The 19,307-nt window shown below is 44.1% G+C and overlaps 1 protein-coding gene across 2 annotated transcripts in view; it reads left to right on the plus strand.

Annotated features, from left to right (window-relative positions):
- The window catches only part of UBE2E3 (ubiquitin conjugating enzyme E2 E3), a 109,001-nt gene extending 92,609 nt beyond the window's left edge, over positions 1-16,392 (plus strand). For both annotated transcript variants that reach the window (XM_066609406.1, XM_066634433.1), the window contains exons 4-6: positions 5,812-5,944; positions 12,962-13,109; positions 15,680-16,392. In XM_066609406.1, coding sequence (XP_066465503.1) covers positions 5,812-5,944; positions 12,962-13,109; positions 15,680-15,777 — 379 coding nt within the window. In that variant the 3' untranslated portion in view covers positions 15,778-16,392. The remainder of the gene's footprint in view (positions 1-5,811; positions 5,945-12,961; positions 13,110-15,679) is intronic.
- The last annotated feature ends 2,915 nt before the right edge of the window (positions 16,393-19,307 follow it).

The following is a 19,307-nucleotide window of genomic DNA, read 5'->3' on the forward strand; positions in this document are numbered from 1 at the left end:
ACAGTGAAGTGATACTTTTTGTTAAGACAAACTGAAATGTCTTGAAGTTGTGAGAAGACTTCCAAGCTCCCCACAACTCTCTGAATTTACAGAGAGAAAAGAAGAAAAAGAAAAAGGGGAGAGGGGAAGAGAGAGGAAAAAAGAAGTTTCCTACAATGTTGGAAACATCCCACAGTCGTCACTTCATGACAGTCTTTGTATCATATGAGTTTGTGATATATAGAAAGGTCTATCAGTAACTATTATCCTTAATAGCACAGCTCCGTTCAGAGACAGGGTACTTTTGATTGTACATGCAGCTCTCCTTTTACATAGGGGTTATGTTCCTGGAAAAATGCACAAGTATCAAAAATGCATTAATAAAAACCAGCTTTTCCATAGAGAATGGCAGAATTGGTCAGGATTAAGGGACAATTTAGCGAACACTCGCACTGAAGAGTGGCAATTAGGAATGGAGGCTACTGGGAGTGGAACAGTGAGTCTGCCAACGTCGATGCATGGGCATTAATCTGCAGTGGGTGTGAATTTAGGGGGAGGCAAGGGAGCTTGCATTAAACTCACTTGGAAAAAAATAGAACTATATAGTGGGGGAAGGAGCCTCCTGGGCCTGCTTGGGAATCAAGAGCGTTCTTTCCAAAAGTTTTGAGCTGCAAAACTTCTTCTCTCTCCGACTGTCAGATCTGATGGAGAAATAGGAAGTGCAGGTCAAGGTGGGGAATGGCTGTGGATGGCGGGATCCTGGCTGCCTGTGGAGTTGGACTTCTCCAGTCTGAAGAGCCAAGCAAGGCAGGGATTGCACCAAGGGGAGCCTGGGCTCTCTTTTCTGTGGCTCAGCAGCAGCCCCAGATAAGTAGCTGGGAGGAGGGGGCCGAATGGAGGAAGGGGGGAGGAGAGAGGGGGGCACAAGTGAGCTAGCAGAAAGGCACAATCTCTTTCATCTGAAATGTGTGTCTTTTCCTGGCTGAACATGCAGAAGTGTGAGAAGCTTAACTGTGCAATTTCAAAAACAAATCCAACTTTTGGCTTACAGTTCTGTAAATCATGTAATTTCAAAATGTGCAATTAAGACCTGTATAAATAAATAAATACCCGTATAAATAAATAAGACTATAAATTCAGCAGGGATATGCGTTGTGGGTGCGGCAGATGAGGCAGAATCACCCCATTGTACAGTCCATGGAAAAGCAGCACAGCTGCTCTGCCTGCTTACACCCAAGGAGGCTCTACTGACACCTGAGAAATCTGGTATAAGGAGAACCTCCTCAGGTGTAAACCACACCTGCACTGCACATCCCTGAAATTCAGAGTGACTGATATAGACAAAGGAATTGGCTGCTGCTCCTGAACTTCCAAGGGACTTTGGTTATCAAGGACGGTGATTGTTACATCTGTCTGTAAGAAATTCTGGGAGCAGGTGTGGTGTTTGAACAGTGTTTTCAAAAGTGCAAAGTTTAAGCTCTTAAGGACCTACAAGTGCAGATGGATTCTGAGAAGGAGTTTTCCTTCTTTCTCTAGCAGAGCACATACCAGTTTGGAAAGCATGCTCCAGAATTCAGTACTTCTAATTTTTGTTTTGTTTTCGATACACCAGGAGCATCCTTTGCAAAAGAATCATCTGAAACAAGAAACGGTTCTTTCAGCATGTACAGATTATAGGTCAGCCACTGTCACTGAATACACAATGGTGGATTAAAGAAGGAAGCTTCATCAGTAGCATTTTAAAGGATTGGAATTACATAAATTCAGTACATTTAACTGGGGGGAAAGTTGCAGGTAGTTTTTCCAGGAGAGCTTTTCCACCAGTGCACCTCTTGGATCCACTCCAGGGTGTGACCTGAGTGTAGGAGAAGCCCTGTTGTCTCCCCATACCATATACTTATGCATTATTTTTAACATGGTTGTACAGGGGTGTCCAAACTTTTTGGCAGGAGGGCCACATCATCTCTCTGACACTGTGTCAGGGGCCAGGAAAAAAGAATTAATTTGCATTTCAAATTTGAATAAATTTACATAAATGAATATATTAGAGATGAAACTCATGAATGAATGAAGGTCTTGCGATAGTTGAAGGCCTGTAAATGGCCTTGCAGAAAGCAAGGCTGCCTTTCCTTTGCTGCCACTGCTGTATCACAGATGTGAAACAGCAAGCTGAGGAGGGAGACCTCGTTTTACAGCTCATATGAGAGGTCGAACAGTTGGCCATCATGCTGAAAGCAGTTGTGTTGGGCCAGTGCAGGCTCCAGCAAGTCTCCAGAGGGCCATAGGCTCAATGGAGACTGGGGGCTCTCTGCGGGCCAGACTGGGAGTCCTCAAGGGTTGCAAGTGGCCCCAGGGCCAGGGTTTGGGCACCCGTCGTTGTAGAATAAGTTGCTGTATCTTACACTCACACACAGAGTATGTAAAATCTTATAAGACTGCTCTCAAGGATAGAATGCTGAGATCTGGTATAAGCACTTCTTAATAGCTTTGTGTTTAAATATGATGAACTATATAAAGGAATGCTTGAAGAGTCTCAGGTATAACAGTGGGGACAAAAGAGGGAAACGTCTCAGTAAAATATACAATCAACTGCAGAAAGTAATTAATATAGGCACTCTAGATCTGCAGACAAATAGCAGTGACCCGTGAATCAATACATATATAAATATTTACCAGTTGGCGTGTATCAAACCAATCAAGTGTTCTGAGTTACACAGCCCTGTGCAAACTTTCCTGGGAGTAAGCCCTACTGAATTCAATGAAAGATTTCTGTGGAAGCATGCTCAATATTGCACTGCCAGTGAGCAAATGCTGAAATGCGAGACAAACCCTTGCAAAAAGAGTAGGCAGATCTCTCACTTGCAGGCAGGTTCTGGGTCAGGATTGAGGCTAGTCATAGAGAACGTATCTTATGATCTTTTTATTTTTAATAAATTAGAGACTGTATAGTTCTTAGGTCACAATTACTGGTTGGTTATTTTTCAGGATCTGGCCTCTAGTAAAATCAGACAAAATTATAGTCAGACACAGATCCCCCTTCCCAAGATTAAACCTCTGATTTATCCAGGGGTCATAGAAAATTCCATGATTTTTGGCTCAAAACCTGCCCCCAACTTATCTGTGAGACTGACTTACACTTGAGTATCTATGGTACTTACCATTGTGTCTCCTCTAGAATGTTTGAAATTTTGCAGATGAATCCCTCTCTCCACCTTTTCAATTTTAAGTGGCACTAATGGTAATGTAGTGGATGATTGTAAATAGTGACTTAGGAGTTATTGCTTTAAGATGCTTGACTATTTAATTGATAGATGCCCTTGTTCTGACTCTTTGAGTGATTACCAGGTAGTTTGGCACATGGCTGGGGCTGTAACCTTAATTGTGACTGATTAATTTGGTTGAAATATGTTGCTAAGTCAATTCAGCTGTTTCATTAAACTGATTGAATTGCATCCAGCTATTAGGGGTGTTGGAAGGAAAGGTAGCTGACAGATGATATAGGAGCATGAACTCCTGCATTGAACTATAAAATAGCCATTAAGGAAACCTGTGCCAAAAATTGAATTGTTCCAGAGAAATTTGACTTCTTAGCTTAAAGCTAATTAAAAGATATATACTTAGTGGATGTCAAGAATTAATTAGAACACCTGTTGGTCTACTCATAGGTTTTAAACATTTTCACCGTATCTCCAGCTGATTTAGTTATTTATTTAGTGCTGTTTTGATCCTTTGGCAAATGTGGGTAGAATAATTTAATGCAGTGACATTCCAGGTCCTTGTGAATTAGTTAAGCCTTGTGACCTCGGCCTTAATTCTCTTGCCATTTATTTCTTTCCTCTCTGTTGTCAATGGAACACAGATTAAAAACCAACCAACCAACAACCACTGTGGATGGTTTGAATTACCCCTGCAATCTCACAAGTGGAATGAAATAATAGTAGAGCAGAGGGGGAAGGTAGGCACAGGAGGAGAGAGCGCAATTCTTCCAAGCTGGCCTGCTTCTACTAAGAAGTAGGGAGATCCAGAAAACTATAGCTTTGAGAGGAGAAATGGCCCTTCTTTTCTCACCCTCTAGGAACAGGCTATTGCCAGTTGTTTGACTTTCTTCCATATTTGTTTGGTCTCCCTATCATTTCCAGTGTGGCACTGTTCACTGGAGCTTACCTTAATTCAGTGGCATAGGTAAGAGGGGGCTAGGGAGTACATAACCCTGGGTACCATGCATTGAGGGGGTGTTCTAGAAGCCTCCGAAAGGCACTTCTGGTTTTCCTGCTTCTAAGAGGTCGTTTGGGGAGGTGTTACAATGGGTGTTAACAATTGTTGTGCCCCAGGTGCCAGGTGCCTTAGCTATACCTTAGCTATGCCAGGTGCCTTAGCTATATAGTCTTAATTCCTTCCTAAACTAGGAAAGTCTAATTCCATAGTTCTAAAACTCGCTTATTTTTTTTCAAAAATAATGTGTTTGTAAGTAGGGAGCATCTTAAGAGTGTCAATGTTTACATATATCTGTAGTAAATATTCTTTTAAAGGCTTTATAAACTGGTTTTTTGGGGGGGAGGGGGGTATCTTTTCTGGATCGAAGTATAATAAAGAAAGTTGGGGAAAAGACATTGTGCCCTCTGAAAGCTGTACAGATGCAGAAATTCTTACCATGTTAACCTGAAGGTGTTTGTTTTGCTTTTTCACCACCTTTGCAGCAGCCCCTTTGCAGACACATCAATAAAATAATCACTCCTTTTGTCAAAATCGGCTTTTAAAGTGGGCACAAGTTTAACTTAGTGGTGGTGTCATTGCTGTGCTTTCTTGTAATACAGAGTTTTTTTTTTTCTTTTTTCCACCCTTAAAATAAGCATCTGAAGGTCCCTGGAATAACTTTTCAGATCTATAAAAATGACCAGCTGTGTCATACTGTGTATTATATAATAGCACTAGGGATCCAAAACAGCCTGCAGATGTATATTAAAACATTAACCGTCATGATCCTATGTCACACTCTGCAAAATGGCAGCTTCAGAACGTTGCTTAGAAAGGTCTCCCTGGAACTGAGTGAAGAGTTTGAGGATTGTCAGAAATTGTGTGTACGGTTCTAGGACCTTGGGAGGTGACTTGGAACTGACTGTGCAGCAAAATCATGAGAGCAGTGTTTGTTCAAAGGAAAAAATGGCATCGTGTTTGTGACTGCCCCTTGTGGCTTTAGAACATTTGTTTGCAGCCCTCAGCCACTCAAAAGAGGCTTTGCCGTGTGTTTCTGCAGTTCTGCTGGCCACAATCCAGTTGTCGTTTTGCTTAGTGGTGTAGTGAATGGAATGTTGGGCCAGTACTGGAGAAACTGGGGTTCAAATTCCCACTCGACTTACTGGGTGTAGAGACAAGTTGCCTTCTCTCAGCTTAGCCTGATTCCTAGACTTGTGAAGATAGCTTGCAGTGATCCCATCGACACTGCCCAGAGCTGCCTGGAGGAAGGGTGGGATGGATGAATAGTCTTAAGTATGTCTAACTCTGCCTTGCATTGTAGCCTTTGTGTTTTAAAGCATAGTTTTCGTTCTCTGTGTGTGTGTGTGTGCCTCGTGCATCGGAAAGAGCGACAGACAAAAGGCCACACAGTTAAATATTGCAAAAGACAAAGATGGCCTTGTGTTGGGAAGCACCAACAGCAACGCAGTCTGATACGCAGTTTCTTCATTCATAGCAAATTCATACAAAAGCACAAAGCCAGATATATAAGCAGCAGCTGCCATTCAACAGAGTGAAAGAAGAAGAAGTGATGACTGTAAATGCTTACAAAGCCTCTAGCTCATTTTCTCTCTCTCCCCCTCTCTCTCATTTCAATAGCGCCGGGCCTAAAGGTGATAACATTTATGAATGGAGGTCTACTATCCTTGGTCCCCCAGGTTCTGTTTATGAAGGTGGCGTCTTTTTTCTGGATATCACATTTTCATCTGATTATCCATTTAAACCACCAAAGGTAAGGATGCAATTATCTGTACATTTCTAGAATCCTTGAAACAAAAGGGGGACTTTGTAAAGGGCTTGTTGTGTGTGTCCTCTGCCCTGAAGTGGAACAAAGGTTGACCAAGCACTTTTACTTTGAAAATGAGGGAATATTCAGCAAGAGATTCAGTAAGTGCATCACCACCATTCTCTGCAATGTGCTTAGTCCAGAATCCCAAGCAGACATCACTGTGCCAGGCTACGGTGGGGATCCCAAGAATCCACATCAGCGTCCATTCAGTGTTGTACAGAAATACAGGGCAATCTTATGCATGTCTACTCAGAAGTAAGTTCCATTATATTCAGTGGGGCTTACTCCCAGGAAAGTGTGTATAGGATTGCAACCAAGTTGTCAATTTCCAGGGAACATGAGTTTGAGCCGGAGTGCCAGTAACAACCTGTTTACCTGGTTTTCCTTCTCATTTTCTTGGAATAATGGGTATGACCTGTTTCCTAGGCATGCACAGGAAGTTATCCCCATAGGACTGTACAGCTCTCTTGAACACCCTCTCACCTAGGAGCTTTTGGTTATCAGCATAGAACTAACAGTGCAATCCGAACAGGCAAGCCAAGAGGCTTGCGTTGTATTCAGTGCGAGATAGGGTGCCAAAGTGGCTCAGTCAGAGGTAAGGGGAAACTCTTCCCCTTCCCCTTCCCCTTAAAAACTCTTCCCCTTACTCCCAGCTAAGCCACTGCAACCCCTATGGGTCTCCTCGAACTTCCATCACCTCCTGAGGTGGCACAACACCGAGGAGAGTGTAATGGCTTGAAGCCGCTCCATACTGCTCACGAACGGGGATTGGGATCTGGCATAATAGCCAGATCCCAGCCCTGTCTCCTGCACCACATCTGCCCGCCCTCCCCCTACCCTGGAATGTCTCCCTCCCACCTCCTCCCCACCCACCCCAGAGCCTTGTGTCAGCCAAGCTCAGCCGATAGGCTCCCTCCGCAAGCCACCACAGCAGCTGGATACATCCTCCATGCGCCAGCGCACCTCTGTGCACTGGTGCAGCTTGTTCCCAAGAAAGTGCAAACGTGCTTTAAGGCATATTAGAGACCCTCCTAGGCTGACACAAGTGACTTGCACCAGCCTAACTCGTGGTTAGGATTGCGTCCAAGTGCACCAGAGCATACTTGGCCAATATGCAGAAATGGGAAGCCCGTGTGAACCACCTGTTCAGTGACCTGCTGAATTTGTGGAGGTTACTTCTGCTCACATGTGCCCTTGAACCATTTATTTAACTATGTGAACCACTTTGTGAATTATTTTTTGTTGAAAAGCGATATATAAATATTCCTAATACTACTAATAATAATTCATTAATATACTAATTAAAAGTTCTGCTGTATGTTTACAGCCATACAATTTTTAAAAGAAACCTCGCCGTAAGCTACGGCAGAAACTGAAAAATAACTATTGAATTAGAAAATTGGATGACACAGGGAAGGCAATTACCTGGTCAAAGCAAGGACATTTTTAGGGTTAGGAATTAATCTGGACTAATTGATCCTATGCTTCAATCTGTCCTCTGTCTTTTGGTCTGGCAAATTGGAGTGCAGCTACGACAACTGAAATTAGTACAGCAATTTTAAGTTAAAGATTTTCTTTTTCTGAATCAGCCAGTTGGAAGCTGGATGACTTGACCCAGTTCATGGAAATCTTGCTAGTGTCCATATACACGTTTAGAGAGTTTGAGGGCCAGTTCCTAAGTAATGGTACATAATTAAAACAGATGTACCTATTATCTGTTAAGGTGTGTCATGCATTCACAGAATAATTTTATCATGAGTAATGTTAAAACTAGAAGTGTTTGAAACTGGAGCTATTCTGGTGCAGCTGTATCAGTGGAAGGGAGAGCATAGAACTGGGCTGTGAGGCACTTAGTCTGCACAGATTTCATTGGTACTAAAATACGTGCTGAATTTCAGTCTTGTTGATTAACCTCAAAGATTATGCTTTTTGATTTGTGAGAACTGTTTGGTTTCTACCAGTAATTCTGGTAACAGTTGTCAACATGTCATCACTGACATAATTCTGCAAAAATTATGCTGGTAAATAATTGATGACACAAAATCTATTAAATGAAAAGTAATGTCTGAAGAATAACATTTTCATAGTAATTATACAAAGCATGAGCTGTCAGAAAGAGCTATCATTTAATACTGGTAGTTTTCTACCAAATGAAAATTCAGTGTTGGAATGAATTATCACTTTTAATGCTATGTACCTGCTACTGATTCGTTTGTTTGACCCTGTTACTTTAAAAAGAGAGAGAGGGGGGGAGATAGAAAGTATGCCAGATATACTTAAATTGCCTCAAACATAAGCTAAAATTTCATGATCATGTGTTACAGATATTTATGCCAGCATAAATGTTTGTTCAAAAATTGCAGCTGTGTAGCAGATGTTTAATGAAGACGATCCCATATTGAACAAATAGGCCAAATTTTAGGTTTACTAAACCGGTTAATCTGTTACACACACACACACTCTGCAGGAATCAAGTGATAGACAAGGCAGGAAATGGGAAAAAAAATCCTCAAACAAATTCTGTATTCTGGCTGAGATCCAAAAAATTATTGTAGGTATGCCAAGGGCTTGCATTTTTTCCCCCCTCTGCATCACAAATCCCCATGCCAAACCACAAACTAATTTAGAAAGTTCTGGTAAGTTTCAAAAACAGATTTCCATTTGGCAGTAGGTGTTGTTGCTAAAATATATCCCAAAGCTCCCTTTTGCACAGTTAGCAGGGCGAGTGGTACAATTCTCTAGATCCCAACCACAAGGTCAGTTCACATGATGAATAAAGTATGGTTAGTTTGGACCAGAACATGACCTTAAGCCTGAGGCTGCAAACTTTGTCTCCCCCAACTCCTTTGTAACAGTGATTCCTTTTTAAACCATGGTTCTACAGCTTGTATAAAGCCATTAGGGTTGGTTCACTGTCAAGCTCCTCCAGCACAGGCAGGCACTCAATGTTGTTCAGCGCTTCTTCGGTGACTACATTTTCTCTGGAAAATGGAACCCTAGAAGAACTTCACGTGGCCCTGGACTCCCTTGCCTTTGGCAAGGCACCTGGAAAAGACAGCATCCCTGCTGAAGTCCTAAAGTGCTGCAAAGAGATCATCGTCACTGAGCTGCATGAAATCCTCTGTCTCTGCTGGAGAGAAGTTGGAGTACCTCAAGACATGAGGGATGCAAGCATCATCACGCTGTACAAGAACAAAGGCGACAGGGGTGACTGCAATAACTACCGTGGCATCTCTCTCCTTAGCGTTGTAGGAAAGTTGTTTGCCCAAGTTGCACTAAAGAGGCTCCAGGTACTTGCAGAGAGCGTTTATCCAGAATCACAGTGCGAATTCCGAGCCAACAGGTCCACCACTGATATGGTATTCTCCCTTAGACAACTGCAGGAGAAATGCAGGGAACAGCGACAGCCACTCTTTATAGCCTTCATAGATCTCACGAAGGCCTTTGACCTGGCCAGCAGGGACGGCCTCTTCAAGATTCTCCCCAAGATCAAATGTCCACCCAGGCTCCTCAGCATCATCCGATCCTTCCACAAGGACATGAAGGGCACTGTTGTCTTTGATGGCTCCACATCAGACCCCTTTGACATCCAAAGCGGCGTGAAGCAGGGCTGTGTTCTTGCACGAACCTTGTTTGGGATTTTCTTTGCTGTCCTGCTGAAGCATGCCTTTGGAACCGCTACAGAAGGCATCTATCTCCGGACCAGATCAGACGGAAAGTTCTTCAACCTTTCCAGACTGAGAGCAAAGTCCAAAGTCCAGCTGAAATGTCTGCGTGACTTCCTCTTTGCCGATGATGCAGCTGTCACTACCCACTCTGCCAAAGATCTCCAGCAGCTCATGGATCGTTTTAGCAAGGCCTGCCAAGATTTTGGACTGACGATCAGCCTGAAGAAAACACAGGTCATGGTTCAGGATGTGGACTCACCTCCCTGCATTACAATCTCTGTGCATGAACTGGAGGTTGTCCATGATTTTGTGTACCTTGGCTCAACGATCTCCGACACTCTTTCTCTCGATACCAAGCTAAACAAATGCATCGGTAAAGCAGCTACCACGTTTTCCAGACTCACAAAGAGAGTCTGGTCCAACAAGAAGCTGACGGAACATACCAAGATCCAGGTCTACAGAGCTTGCGTCCTGAGTACACTTCTGTACTGCAGCGAGTCATGGACTCTTCACTCACAACAGGAGAGGAAACTGAACGCTTTCCACATGCGCTGCCTCCAACGCATTCTCGGCATCACCTGGCAGGACAAAGTTCCAAACAACACAGTCCTGGAACGTGCTGGAATCCCTAGCATGTATGCACTGCTGAAACAGAGATGCCTGAGTTGGCTCGGTCATGTCGTGAGAATGGATGATGGTCGGATCCCAAAAGATCTCCTCTATGGAGAACTCGTGCAAGGAAAGCGCCCTACAGGTAGACCACAGCTGCGATACAAGGACATCTGCAAGAGGGATCTGAAGGCCTTAGGAGTGGACCTCAACAAGTGGGAAACCCTGGCCTCTGAGCGGCCCGCTTGGAGGCAGGCTGTGCAGCATGGCTTTTCCCAGTTTGAAGAGACACTTGGCCAACAGTCTGAGGCTAAGAGGCAAAGAAGGAAGGCCCATAGCCAGGGAGACAGACCAGGGACAGACTGCACTTGCTCCAAGTGTGGAAGGGATTGTCACTCCCGAATTGGCCTTTTCAGCCACACTAGACGATGTTCCAAAACCACCTTTCAGAGCGCGATACCATAGTCTCTCGAGACTGAAGGTTGCCAGCAAGAATAAAGCCACTAGGTGTGGTTTAATTCTGATTAACAAGCCAGGATATGAAATCAGAGTTTTTATAAACCATAGCTTTGTAAACCAGTTAAAACATGGTTCTGTGGTTTAGAGAAACCAGGAAGTAAACCTTGCAGTTCTGTGCTGGTAAGAGGTGGAGAGGGCAAACATTCTCATTAGGCAACATGATGGCTTAAGGCAATGGTATTCAAACTGGGGCGTCACAACACCCCAGCCTGAGGGCCCTGGCCTCTGCCCTCTTAAGGGACGGGGGCAGGGGGCAAGGCAGCGACCCAATCCCCAGGATTGCATCGCTCAGGGGGATCTCATCGCTAAGGAGGCTGCAGGGACTGGGGTGTACTCACCAGTCCCTGCAGCAGACTGTCGGGGGGTGTGGGGAGCCCTTTGCAAGTGTCTGCAGGGCTCCCCAGGCAGTAAGGGAGGATTTTACCCCAACCTGAAAATCCAGAGAAGCTCCTCATGGGCTGTAAGTGTAGGCCAAATTGTAGGTCATGCAAATTTATTTCCCTGAATTTTTCTCAGGTGCATTCAGATCTTGTAATATCTTATGGAGCCAACCTGAAGTAATGTTAGAACAGAATCATTAACATTCTGTTTAGTAAACTGCCAGCCCAGGCCCTCTTTCTAGATCAGAGAGAGCTTCTTGTCAGAGAAAGAGAGAGATGTATGTCTCCTTATGTGACATGCTGTCTGAGATGGAGCTGACAGGGTGTGCAAGCTGACTGGCAGCAGGAGGGAGGAACAAACACGATAAGCGTTAGGACATTGAGATTCAAAGCACTGTGGCAACCAGTGCTTCTTGCGCTGATTTATAGGCTCTATGTGTGCAAATGAGTTGGGCGTCTGGCCTCCAGAATGCATAGTGCTGGATCTCGGAGACAGAGAACAGTGATTAAAGGGCATTTATCACTCTGGTATAATTAATATACATGCATGCCTTACAGTCATGTCTGCTTATAAAGGCAGCCAGAAATGTAAGGCACTGAAACAAAGGGATCAAAAATAACGAAAAGGCACTAAGTTTTCACAACAACCAAGGCCTATCAGGGAAGGGAGCCTTTGGTTCAAGTTTGCATTGGACCCATAATGTTCCCTGAGGCTGCCCACTAACTCGAATGCCCCAAGATGTCATATTTATGAAACAGTATTTTCTACAGCAGTGGTTCTCAGACTGGGGCATCAGGACGCTCCAGACAGAGAGCCCTGGCCTCTTCCCCCTTAAGGGGCGGGAAGGGGGGGAAGGCAGCAATGTGATCGCCAGGATTGCATCGCTTTGGAGTTGCGCAGGGGCTTGGCTGGACTCACCACAGCCTGCAGCAGCCTTCCGGGCATGCAGGGAGCCCCACGCCAGCCTCTGCAGGGCTTCCCAACACGCAGAGACTTGTGAAAATAACAGTCGCGACCCGCTTCCAGTTTGCTATTGCAAAACCGAAAGTGGGTCGCGATCGTTATTTTGCCTGTCTCTGCATGTTGGAGAACCCTGCAGAGGCTGATGCGGGGCTCCCTGCACCCCCTGCTGCAGGCTGTGGTGAGTTCAGCCAAGTCCCTGTGCTCCTCCAAAGCGACACGATTCTAGCGATTGTGTCGCTGCCTCCCCCTTCCCCTGCAAGGACTTACAGCAGGACTCAAACTCCCTGGAAGTCTGAGAACCGCTGTTCTACAGAAATGCTGTTTACATGGTCACTTTTAACAAATTGTTACAAATCTGCTGAAGAGTGTCGTGAAACCATTTTAAGAACTTGTTTAAAAGACATGATGACAACAGTCCTTATTTGCACTGAAAATGAACAAGGTAGATATCTGGGTGCCTTTTATATATAAAAATAAAAGAACAGTATAAAATATTCCTGTGCTTTCTGTAAGAAGTGGGAGTGCATGCTGTTGACTTGCCAGTAAAAGCCGCAATAAAGTCTTTAGCTTGGAGATATACACAGCAGACATGAATAAGATAGCGGCTTTCAAAGTGGTGGAGAATGTCAGACCAGTTTTTCAGATGAGTCTTCCAGAATGAGTAACAAAAATGAAAAGGCCTTCCATGGAAAATATCTGATGGTGTAAAAATTCAGATGGGTTTCAAAAGACTGGTAACAAGCTATGCATGAAAAGCATGTAATGATTTCCCTCCTGCTCACACACACATATACACGTCTTTTTGCATTTCTATGTTTAGGTTACGTTCCGTACTAGGATCTATCACTGCAACATCAACAGTCAGGGAGTCATCTGTCTGGATATTCTGAAAGACAACTGGAGCCCTGCACTGACTATTTCGAAGGTTTTGCTGTCTATTTGTTCCCTCTTGACAGACTGCAATCCTGGTAAGGCGGTGATCTTTTTGATAAATAAATAAGCGTGACTAATTGTTCAGCATGCAGAGGCAGAAAAATTCCAACACGCAGCCATGAGAAAACATTGCTCAAAATGTAGTGACTGCATAAACAGTGCATAAAGTTGGTGTGCAGGGGATCAACCCAGGGTTGGAAAAATTCATGTTGAACACGTTGATTATGGTCCATACAGTCTGGATATGCCCCTGTCCTGTTTTCTGTAAACTTCTGGTGACCTCAGCCTTGACCGTAGTTCAGTTGCTCTTCCACATTTAACACTTAATGGTAGAATTAGTGTCATCTGTGGTGACTGGTGCAGCACATTGACATCACAACAGTGAAGATCAGTGGTCCACAAATGTTAGCTGGCCCCGGAAGCTCTCCAGTTGTTTGTGGCTACTACTCTCACTCTCTGCTCTGTCACATGCAAATGAGGCTCTTGTTTTGCCCAGGGCTGTTCGGAGACATATTTAGAACAGGAAGGCAAAATGTCATGAGACTGACCCCCCTATGCAATGCCCCCCCCCTAAAGAGTTTGTGCCAGTGTGCTTTGCTGGTTGCATGGCAGCTTGGTGGCACTTTCAGGTGCATGGCAGTGATGTCATATGTCATGCTGAAGGACTTCCAGGAACACAGTATTGCAAGCTGCGTGGAACTTGGATTTGCTGAGGTTTGAGCTATGCGTCTTAAAGGGAAAAATGCCGAAATCCCATCCTCTGGAAGGAAGGTGGTTTGCTTGTCCAAAAGGAGCTCAGCTGAGTACTTTCTCCTCACATTTCAGTTAGCTCTAGGTTTACTCATCTGTGGTGTATAGAACAATAATGATCTATTTAAGGACAAGAAAGACTACGACAAAGTATTTGGTTTCTGAAGGCTAACCTAGCTGTGACTTTAACCATACAAATTGCTTGCTTGGTTCCCTACACCCCCCAGTAGATAACTTGCAGATGGAGTATGATCCAGATTGGGACTATGGCAGGGAGTAAGGTTAAGGCCTCTTCCCCCTCCCATGCAAGAGGCCCCATGATATGAATCCCCCTTTCCTGTGCCTTTTGTTTGGGGAGGGGGCATGCACACCAAGGTCAGTGGCTTGATTAATTTGCCCCTAACAGAGCCACTGGGTTCTACTGTTTGCTGAATGTTGCAAACAGATGTGATATGCAAAAGCACGAAAACATATAGCATCTTAAAATGTAAACCTAAACTACTGTATGAGTGACATTACTGCTGCTGCTATAATTACTGAAATATGAAACTGAATAAAGTCATTTTTGCCAAGAACAAAATGACACACAGTCCTCCAATTGACTCCTATACTGTTTTGGCTAGAGGAAAATGCTGTAACGTCAGAGCAGACTGCATGCCAGGCTTTGAACTAACATAACTGTTCCAACATAAAGACAACAGAAATTGACTCAGTACCTTTGTGTAGTTGTTTTGCGCTGTGCATTTTCTCCTTCAAACTTGTTTCACCAAGGTTCAGAATTAGTGTGCACACGCAAAAGTACCGTAAGAGCACATTAAATCTGTAGGTGAGTCTGCAAGTGGTCTTGAGGTGGGTCTAGAATGAACAGCAGATGACATCAAATTAACGTTGGAGTGTACCATTTCAAGTCACACAGAAGTTGCAGAATTCCCCCCCCCCCGGGGTGGGTGGGTGGGAAGAGTATCCCTGCTCAAAGCTGAGAGGGAAAAGACTAGGCTGGGCTTCTTTTACCTGATACATGCAGAGAGTTTGTTTTTTATGTGGGGGTGACTGCTGTATCATGATACCTCCAGGTCACTGATGATGCATTTCCTAGGGGAAAAAAACTTCAGGAGGGGTGATTTGGAATAGAGGGTTTTTTTTTTTAATTGTCTTCCGTTCTGCTATTTGTCTGCAGAATATTGACCCCCACCCCCACCCCAAAAGGAATGTACTTGGAATCCAGTGGAAGGAAACTGGGAAAAAGAGGGGAGTTTGAGCAGGGAAGGGAAACAGCTTGTTCTCCTTCTGCCACTTCTCTGTTCCAAATCGCCTGAAGTTGCTTTTTTTCTGAAAAAAAAAACAGGCCTGGGGCTTCTGTTACCCACACATGTGTGTAGTACGTATGGTTTATATATTACATTTTTGTCCTGCCCGTCCTCTAGGGTGCTCAGGATGGTGAATAGAATTCACCCCTTCCTGCAGTTTTACTTGCACAAAAGTCCAATGAGGTTGACTAGGCTGAGAGATAGTGAGTTGCCCAAGGTCACTTGCCCAAGTGAGGTCCGTGCCTAAACAGCAGCTGGGACTCTCTGGTCTTTCTGTCCTGATCTGACACTCTCAGCACCACACAACACTGTTCTTTACTCTACCATGTGTGTGGCTGCAGTCGGATGTGGCACAATCCAGGAAAATATTTTAGCATGTGGTCTGCTGGGTGAACTTGGTGCTGTTTTCTAGAGCTGGAATGGAATGGAGTTGTGGTGGTAAAGGACGCAATGTTGATGCTGATGTGTCTGTTTCAAGAGTGGCTCTTAACATACCTTCTCCCTTCCTCCTTCTCTGTCCCGCCTTGTTCTCTGTCAAACTATTGCAGCGGATCCTCTGGTGGGAAGCATAGCCACTCAGTACCTGACCAACAGAGCAGAACATGACAGGATAGCCAGACAGTGGACCAAGAGATATGCAACATAAGTGACATGACTACTTTGTGCAGTGCGAAGGTGCGGGGATGCGGCTTTGCAGTGCGCAACCAATCTTTATAGCCTTTACAATACGGACTTCTGTGTATATGTTATACTGATTCTACTCTCTGCTTTTATCCTTTTGAAGATTGGGATTCTGCTTACCCTCCCTCCGTCCCCCTACCATCACCCCCTATCCCCCCCCCCCATAAAAAGAAAGGTAAATGCTATCAAGAGTAGAACTTTGTAGCTGTAGATTAGTTATGTTTAAAATGCCTACTTGCAAGTCTTGCTTCTTTGGGATATCAAAATGTATTTTGTGATGTAACTAAGGATACTGTTCCTGAAGTCAACCAAATATTATAGTGCATTTTAGCCTAATTCATTATCTGTATGAAGTTATTAAAGGTAGCTGTAGATTATTAGGAATGACGTTATTTGTATTATGCCCAGATCTATTTCCGATATGTGGTACATGCTGTTGTGAAAACTGTTTTAAACTTTTTCCTTTGTCAGTTTGTAATGAAAGGGTTTCCTTTTTTCTCCCCCCTCATCACCACCACCTTGTAGCTCAGAGAGCATCCTGTGTATCATCTCAAACACAATAAATATGTTCCCCAAGGAAGAGTTTCTTTGTTTTCATATTTTTAAATTCAAATGGGAGCATAACTGTAATAGATTAGAATTGCAAAGCTGTTGTATGTATGTGTGTGTGTGTGTATATATATATATACCACATACAAACATACATACATACACATGGATATCCTATGGAAAACTAAAGTAAGGAAGGAAGAACCTGAATATGACACCTGCAGATCTTCTCCACGCTTGTAGCTTGCCTCAGACCAATGGGATGTTGTTGCCTCTCAGTTTTAGGGCAAATTACATGCTTTGTTAAATATGTCACTGGGAGTGTCATGCTTCACTTCACGTTGGTTAATAGCAGCTACGGGGAGTGGGACAAGCTGGATCGGAACTGTGGAGTGGGGGAAAGGCATTTATCCTGGTCTGTTTATCTGGGTTGCCATCCACCCCCGAGGTGGCTGCTGCTGGACTGAGGATGAAAGCTGCCATTGGCAGATCAGGACTCTGATAGGGGCAAAGGTTTAAAGCCCTGCTCCCAACACCAGGGTTCAAATCCAGTCTCTTTCCCTTGACATCCACTATTTATCAAAGAGAAGTTAAGCCTATAATTCCCAGTGACCTGTTTCACCTACTGGCCCTTACATGAAAGGTGAAACAGAACTGCAGAGATATACAGAATCTTCAGCTGTTCCAGTTCAGATGAGCTTGGCACAATGAGTGAATGCAGATAGTCTTTGCCAGCCCATGGCATACCACAGTGTCCACCTAACCACCTGACAAGCCACCCACCCTCTATTGTTTTGTGCAGAGGCATAACTAGGGCAGAGCCTGAGGGGCATTTGCTCCCCATGCTAACCCAAGAGGGGATGCATGATGGGTCCTTCAGGCTCCACCCTGGTTATGGAGGAGATGCTGGCAGATTCCTGCTCCTGTGGAGGCTCCCCTTGAAGTGCTGGTGGCTTTGCACTGTCCCTTCAAGGGGAGCCTCCCTAGCGGAAGGAAGTAGGGGCGCGAAACATCTGCAGCAATCGCCCCTCCTCTGGGGAGAACCTGGAAGTGACATCATGTGATATCATGACTTCACTGCCTTGGAATGGGGCAGTGCATTATGCTTCTGGTTTTGGGGGGTGGTGGTGGTGGTGGTGAATTCTCTTGTTTTATTTATTTATTTTTTTCTTTCAAACGTGTGTACCTGACCTTTCTGCCCTAGTACAAAGCAGGAGCCTTATCAGAAACTTCTGCACCTGATCAGAAATCCAGGGCAATAAGGACATGGCGAGATTCTTCTTCCTACTTAGCAGGACAGTTTACATGATCTTGTGATTAAACGTACGCTGGAGTAAGATGGTCCTGGTGAATAACCATCTGCATTCACTCAGTGTTGACAGAACCAATGAAAGTACACTTGCTAGGGAGAGGGGTCTTGCTGCTTCATAGCAAATCCAATGTGAATGAACAGACCATTTGCTTTGTTTCCACAATTGGTGGAAATTCCACAATTGGTTGTTCCCCCCCCCTCTAATTTACCTGAAACAAGCTAGCTTTTGCAAGACAAAACGAAGAGCACTTTGGACTTATGCTCAGTTTCGTTTGTATAGAAGTTGCTGTGGCTTTTTTTTTCAAATTTGTATCTGGTCGCAGGCCGTTCCGTGCTATAGATGTAGGTTTCAGAGAGCAACCTCTCTTTGGTTCCGCTAAACTATCTTCCAAAACAGCATGATCACATGCCCTGCTTTTACCAGCTTGTCACAAAATGGAATAAGTAGCATACTGTTAATCTGGAACTGTAATAAAAAGAAAAAGATGAAAAACACTGTTGAGACAAAATGCACTTTTATAAGTGAAATGTATTGACTGATAATAACACAACCCAATGGGGCGGACTCCCGTGCAAGCCTCAGTGCAACAAATGGGATAAAGAGAGGTATTCTTGCACAGCTCTCAATCATTTTGATGGAGGTTGCTCAAGAGAACGTCCTAGTGGATTGCACAATTTGTCTGTCTGATTCATACATTGATTTTGCAGTGTGACACCCCAAACTTAGAGTGATGGACTCCTAGCATGTTTAGCTCATGTGAGTAGCTCACATCACATCACTGTTCCTCTTTCATTAAAGTGACTGGCATTAGTATTCACTCAGTGTGTGGTGGAGGAGAGTGGGATAATGGCCTTGCCCCCATCCTGTGTGTGGCCCCAACCCTGCTCCTAACCTTTGCACATGGGGTAGAATGGGAGAAAATAGAACTATATAAACATAGAGTCTTTACACATAATCAGGTGGCTTGGCATGATCAGGGTTCTCAACCATTAGTACAGACTCTACACATGTAAAATTAAATTTGTATGGAACCCTTTTTCATGTTTGCCCTGTATATGGGAGGGAGTAGGTCCAGTGGGCACAATTTTGCTCTTCTCCACAGGCTGATTTGAATACATCAACTGATGCCTGTGAACAGAGCTAATGACACAGAAATATTCCAAGCAGTCGAAACATTCATGTATTGCCAGTTCAAAGCCATTGTCCCAGTAGGATAATGTATGAATTGGACCCAAGACACAGGCTATGAATTCTTGATACTTAATTTGTAGGAATTTTTTTTTCCTGTTTCTTATTATTGTAGTATCTGACAAAACTGAGGAAAAAAGTTTAATTGATTTGTTGTGACTAATTGGCTGACTCTTAGCTTCTCCTAACCCACCAAAGTTGCTGTAGATTTGGGGAAAGTTTGGAGCACTTCTGTCAAACAGTGGTGTGCTTGTATTGATAGTTGAATTTCAGTATTTTTAGTACCTTAGTATTGTCAGAATATCCAGGCTTCAAGAGGTTTAAGTTCTGTTAGATCAGACTATGATGTCTACAGCAACATTGCTTAATATTGATGTACCTTTGTAGCCTGGGAAGTGATAATTTGAGATGGGTTTGTTAACAGCGCAAGTTCCATTTCAGACCC

Source organism: Tiliqua scincoides, chromosome 1, assembly GCF_035046505.1.
Source record: "Tiliqua scincoides isolate rTilSci1 chromosome 1, rTilSci1.hap2, whole genome shotgun sequence".
NCBI lineage: Eukaryota > Metazoa > Chordata > Lepidosauria > Squamata > Scincidae > Tiliqua > Tiliqua scincoides.